We start from the raw sequence: 6530 nt of genomic DNA on the forward strand, positions 1-6530 counted from the left end.
CTGTGGGATTCCATGTATAATCTTGCATCAGACATGGATCCCCCTTGACTTGTTAGTGGAGATTTCAATGTCATTGTAGAAGAGGAGGAGAAATATGGTGGCTTACCTGTAACTTTGAATGAAGTAGAGGATTTCAGACACTGTATTCAGACCTGTAATCTTAGTGACTTGGGTTATAAAGGAAGCATTTTCACCTGGTGGAATGAAAGGGCTGCAGATGAATGTGTGTTCAAAAGGCTAGATAGATGTCTTGGAAATTTTGAAATTCAACAACAATTTCCAGGCCTGGAAGTTAGTCACTTAATTAAGTTGGGATCTGATCACTCTCCACTTCTAGTAGAATGTAAACAGGAGGTGCAACAATTTAAGAAATCCTTTAAGTTCTTAAATTTCTGGACAAAGCATGCAGATTTCCTACAGGTTGTGAAGGATAATTGGCAGACAGATGTGGTGGCCAATTCTTTCATGACCTTTAATGTCAAACTTAAGAAGCTGAAGAAGGTGTTGTCTCAATGGAGTAAAATAACATATGGTGATTTCTTCCAGAATATCACTAATCTGGAAGAAGTCATCAAAGCTCATGAGGCATTGTTTGAGGCAGATCCTTCAAATGCCAATAGGGAGAAACTTCAAAAAGTGCAAGCTGAGATGACAAGAGCATTGCATATAGAGGAGGAATATTGGAAACAGAAATTTGGCATGACATGGTTCTAAGAAGGAGATAAAAATTCTAAATTCTTTCATGCACATGTTAAAGGAAGGAGGAAAAGGCTGCAGTTGAAAAGAATACAGGATTCTCAGGGTCAATGGCTTGAAAATGAACATCAAATTGCTGAGGATGCTGTGAGGTTCTATCAAGCTCAATTCCATGAAACAATAGTTCCTACTCAGTTTGATATTTTGAAGCATGTCCCTTGCATGGTCATAGATGAACAGAATGAAGAATTGACTGCTGATCCTACTTTGGAAGAAGTCAAGCATGCAGTGTTTGGCTTGAATAATGCAAGTGCTGGAGGGCCTGATGGTTTTACAGGCATGTTCTTTCAAGCATGCTGGGAAATTGTTGGAGGGGATATATTCAGCATGGTGTGGGATTTTTTCAGAGGACATGAACTTCCAAGGTACATAACTCACACAAATCTGGTGTTGTTGCCTAAGAAGCAGGATGTGCAGACCTTTGGTGACGTGAGACCAATAAGTTTGAGCAACTTTGTTAATAAGATTTTCTCTAGAGTTATACATGAAAGGATGGTTCACCTACTGCCTGATTTAATTTCTCAGAATCAAGCAGGTTTTGTGAAGGGGAGGAGTATAGTAGAGAATATCTTGTTGACACAAGAGATTATTACTAATATTAGACTCAGAACCAAGAAAAGGAATCAGGTTGTGCCTAATGTAGTGATGAAACTTGACATGACAAAAGCCTATGATAGGCTGTCATGGATATTTCTCACAAAAGTGATGAGGAAAATGGAATTTTGTGAGATGTTCATAAGTTTCATATATGAACTAGTTGGGAATAACTGGTATTCTGTGCTTATCAATGGCCAACCACATGGTTTCTTTCACTCAACTAGGGGTGTTAAGCAGGGTGACCCTTTGTCTCCTACACTATTCATCATAGCAGCTGAAGTTCTGTCAAGGGCCTTAAATTCATTGCATAATAACTTGTGGTTTACTGGTTTTGGCTTGCCTAAGTGGAGTCCAAAAATCAATCATCTTGCCTATGCAGATGATACCATCATTTTCACATCATCATGTGAGATTTCACTAGGCTTGATCATGAGGGTGTTGACTGAGTATGAAGCAACCTCAGGACAGTTGATCAACAAAGCAAAGAGTTTTGTGTACTTACATGATAGGGTAGAAGAGGAGATATTTCAAAAGGTGGAAAGGGTAACTGGTATTTCTAGGAAGGAGTTTCCTCTGATGTACCTGGGATGCCCTATATATTACAGCAGGAGTAAGATGGCAATTCTACTCAGAACTGCTTGCAAAGGTAAGAAACAGACTGCAAAGTTGGAAAGGAAAACTTTTGTCCTTTGGAGGAAGGGCAGTACTCCTACAACATGTGCTGCAGGCAATGACTATGCACCTATTGGCAGCTGTGGATCGTCCATCTTTTGTAATAGACAAGTTGCACAAGATCTTTGCTCAGTTCTACTGGAGTAATAATATAGGAGAGAGTGGCAGGCATTGGGCAAAATGGAAAAAGGTCTGTTTACCTGTGCAGGGGAGAGGTTTGGGATTTAGATCAATTGCAGACATGTCAATGGCCTTGTTTACTAAGTTATGGTGGAATTTCAGGACTAAACCATCCTTATGGAGCGCTTTCATGAGCAACAAATATTTAAAGAAGAATAATCCAATTCTTGTCCCTTGGAAACAAGGGTCTCATGTATGGAGGAAAATGTTGCAGGCTAGGGACCTGATGGATCATCAAATTTGGTGGCAGCTGAGAATGGGCTCTTCATTATTATGGTTTGATAACTGGTCTGGTCTAGGCCCATTATATTTCATTGTCCCTCCTGAATTTCAATGTAATGAAGCCATAGAGAATGTTTCTGATGTAGTTATTGATGGTAGGTGGCATGTGCCTGCCATAAGAAATAATTTGCCTGAGGATTTGGCTGAATACATCTTGCATGAAGTAAAGCCACCTGCTAAACCTGGAGAGATTGACAAGCCTTGGTGGATGTTGGAGAAAAATAGAGAATTTAGTGTCAAATCTGCATGGGAATATTTAAGGAGCAGAGGTGAAAAGAAGAAGGTGTACAAGAAAATTTGGGTCAAGGGATTTCCATTCAAGATAGCTTTTCTGATGTGGAGAGTATGGCATTTCAAAATTCCTCTTGATGAGGTTGTAAAGAGTTGGGGATATCATATGCCTTCCAGATGCTTTTGTTGTGTAGAACCAAAGGAAGAGAATGTTCCTCATATATTCTTGAGAAGTACCACTGCACAAGCAACATGGAAATATTTTTGTGCAGCAGATGGAATAAATGTTGATGGTATGCACTTGCATCAGTTGATTATGCAATGGTGGACAGCTGATGTTCCATCCAGACTTCAGAATATTTTCTATGCTATCCCATCTATCATAGTTTGGCAACTTTGGAAGAAAAGAAATGGAGATAAGCATAGGGACAAGGTGTCAACTAGTAGAGTTATTTATCAGGCTTCTACTGATGTTCAGCAGTTGGTGAGAAGTAGGAAGCCTGGAATCAAAACAATTCCACATAGGTGGCATGATATTCTGAAGATTTTGGAACAGTTTGTGCCAAAACTACAAGTCACCAAGGTCATGTGGAAATTTCCACCTGGGGTGTTTGGAAGTGCAACACAGATGGGGCAAGTAGAGGTAATCCAGGCAGAAGTTCCTTTGCCTTTTGTGTGAGAAATTCATCAGGGGATCTGATATATGCAGAGGCTAGGAGAATGGGAGAGTGTACAAATACTGAATCTGAGGCTAAAGCACTTCTGCAGGCTGCAAGATATTGCTTGTCCAAACATGTCTATTCCTTCTTTCTGGAAACTGATTCTTTACTATTAAAGAATATCTTGGATAGAGAGTGGAAGCCTCCATGGAACATTACATTTGAGGTTGAGGAGCTGCTAGATATCATGGACCATGAGAGGTACAGGTTTTGCATATTATGAGAGAGGGTAACCAGTTGGCTGATCATCTTGCCAACTATGCCATTGATCATAGAGAGGTAGAGGTCAACTCATTTGCAGAATTGGATTCAAAGGGAAGAAAGATTCTTAATAGTGACAAGCTGCAGTGTCCCTATTTAAGAATCAGAACAAAAAGGAAATATTAAGGATGGAGCCTGATGTGGAGTCCATCATGTCTCATCTTACTCAAGTCCATTTGGAGGAGAGTAAGATGAGAAGTTTTATTTCTAACCAGGTTTTCTTTTTTGCAGGTTACAAACTTTGCAGTGGGAACAAGGTACAAGGCATTAGGAAGATTCATACTTTGAATCATATCTGTCATGATATGGAACAGAAGTGGTTCAATGGAGAGGAGATCAATGCTACTTTGATTCTTGCACAGAACATGATAAGTATGCATTTTTATCAGTGTACCAAGGGCCAAGATTGCTGGTTTTTCATGGATTCACATGTGGAAATCCTGGAGAACCTGATACATTTGATAATTGCAGAAGCATTGCACACACATGAACTCTTTGGTATCAAGGCTGTAGTGTGTGGTATTAGCACTTGGTGCTCATTCCACTACAATTTTGGTATTAAGGAGGGAGTGTGGTGAAATTCATGAAGGTTTTGAAGGCAGGAGGATAGATATTGATAATTCAAGTACAGACAACTGGTTTGAATCTGAATTTGAGGGTCCTGTGCAACAGTGTGAAAAAAGTGATTTCCACAGAAGTTACATAAGGATGGCATGTGTACATGATTCAGATCTGGTGTCATGGGATTGAAGGCAATTTTCTACAAGGCCAATCAGTCTTTATATGCTGGCAAAACTTCATGCAGTGGTATCAGCACTTTGTGCTCAATCTGCAGAAGAACTGTCATCTAATGGAGACTGCCTTGGCTGCATCAAAGGGATTTATACATTAAGAATTCACCTATGCTGCTGCATACATAATTGCAAGAAGGTAACAAGGAACAGCAAGCAAAGGACAAATTTGGGACACAACTACATCAGTAGCAGCTGTATGGCCATGCAAAATTGTTTTTTCTGCATTTTTTGGTGACAGGTTGTGTGTACATATCTTACAAGGTGTAAATTCATAAAAGGAACCTTGGAGGCTGTTCATCAACACTCAGATCAATAGGACCACTCTAGTATTCTGCAGTATATCATGTGTATATTGCGGTATATCAGCTGGTTTTTTGAGTGCCAAACATGAGTTAGTGTTAGTTAAAGGTTACATAATTGCAGACATGAGGTTGGGCAAGATTGTAGAGGCTGATATACACGTGTATCATGCTGGTATACACAAATATACTGTTGATACACATGGACACATTGGCTTACAGGATGGGATTAGCAGATTTATTCTTCAAGTTTTAGTTTTTTACTACTTTGTTATTTTAGTCATTTGTAGTACCAACTTAAGCCATCATATAAGACTTAAGTTGGTCATTAGATTAATCATGATTTCTATTGGTCTATATGACCACCTTTGTAAAGACATTACCTTGCTTTGTTTTTGAGAAAATATATAAAATCAGCCCTAGGCCACAAGCCTAGTGGAATTTGTTATAAAAAAATAAAAGTGTAAACCACCACATCCAAACTCACGGGAAAAAATAAGTGGACCCCATATTAACAAAATCAAACAATATTAAAAAAAAAGTGAATCCCATATTAAAAAAATAAACAATGTTAAAAACAATTGTGGGCCCCATATTAAACATCAACCAGTATTAAAAAAAAGGAGAAGAAAAAAAAGTGGAATCCACCACATTCAAACTCACAGGAAAAAAAAAGTGAACCCCATATTAACAGAATCAAGCAAAAACAATTGTGGGTCCATATATATTAAACAACAATTAATATTAAAACAAAATTGTGGGCCCCATATTAAACACCAACCAGTATTAAAAAAAAATGGAACCCACCACATTCAAACTCACGGGAAAAAAAAGTGGACCCCATATTAACAAAATCAAGCAATATTAAAAAAAAAATGAATCCCATATTATTAAAATAAACAATGTTAAAAAAAATGTGGACCCCATATTAAATACCAACCAGTATTAAGAAAAAAAAGAAGAAAAAAAAGTAGAACCCACCACATCCAAACTCACGGGAAAAAAAAGTGGACCCCATATTAACAGAATCAAGCAATATTAAAAAAATAAAAAAGCGAATCCCATATTAATAAAACAAACAATGTTAAAAAACAAATGCTTAGAAGATCAAACAATTAAATCAATAATGATGGACTCATTGCCACATGCGTATCAACCCATTAGTGGGAGCAAATGAAATTATTGTACAGCAACATACTTAAAATATTTATATATTAAAATAAGATAAAATTTAATTACTTTTTTATTTTTTCCTTACTATAATAAATGTGAAAAGAGATTAATGTCATAAAAGAAAAAATAATATTAAATAGAGATCAAATAATTAATAAGCTAAATTAGTGAAATTATAATTCTAATTGACGATTCCTTAAAAAATTGTGTAAAAAATAACATGACAAGTAAAATGAGTTAAAAAAAAAATATTTACTAAAAATCCTTTGTGGTCCCACCCACTTTTTTATTTAAGGGCAAAAAAATGACGTTTTATACTTTATATTACCAACTCTTCTAAAAAGTAGATAGAAATATTTTATTATATTTCTATTTTTCTACTATATAGAAGCATCGGTTTACCCATGCTTCGTCGACAGTCACTCTTAAAAAAAAAAAAAAAAAAAACTGGACCCCACCATCTCCAAACTCATGAAAAAAATAAGATGGACCCAATATTAAAAAAAACAAAGGCAACGTCAAAAAAAAAAAAAAAAAAAAGTGCACCCCATATTCTAAAAAATCAA

General features: G+C 36.8%; 1 protein-coding gene across 1 annotated transcript; it reads left to right on the forward strand.

Annotated features, from left to right (window-relative positions):
* Positions 1–2266: 2266 nt before the first annotated feature.
* LOC132620026 (uncharacterized) lies at positions 2267–3397 on the forward strand. The gene has a single exon (XM_060334759.1). It carries the CDS (start codon positions 2267–2269, stop codon positions 3395–3397), a length of 1131 nt encoding a protein of 376 aa, XP_060190742.1.
* The last annotated feature ends 3133 nt before the right edge of the window (positions 3398–6530 follow it).

Source organism: Lycium barbarum, chromosome 11, assembly GCF_019175385.1.
Source record: "Lycium barbarum isolate Lr01 chromosome 11, ASM1917538v2, whole genome shotgun sequence".
In the NCBI taxonomy this organism is placed as follows: Eukaryota; Viridiplantae; Streptophyta; class Magnoliopsida; order Solanales; family Solanaceae; genus Lycium; species Lycium barbarum.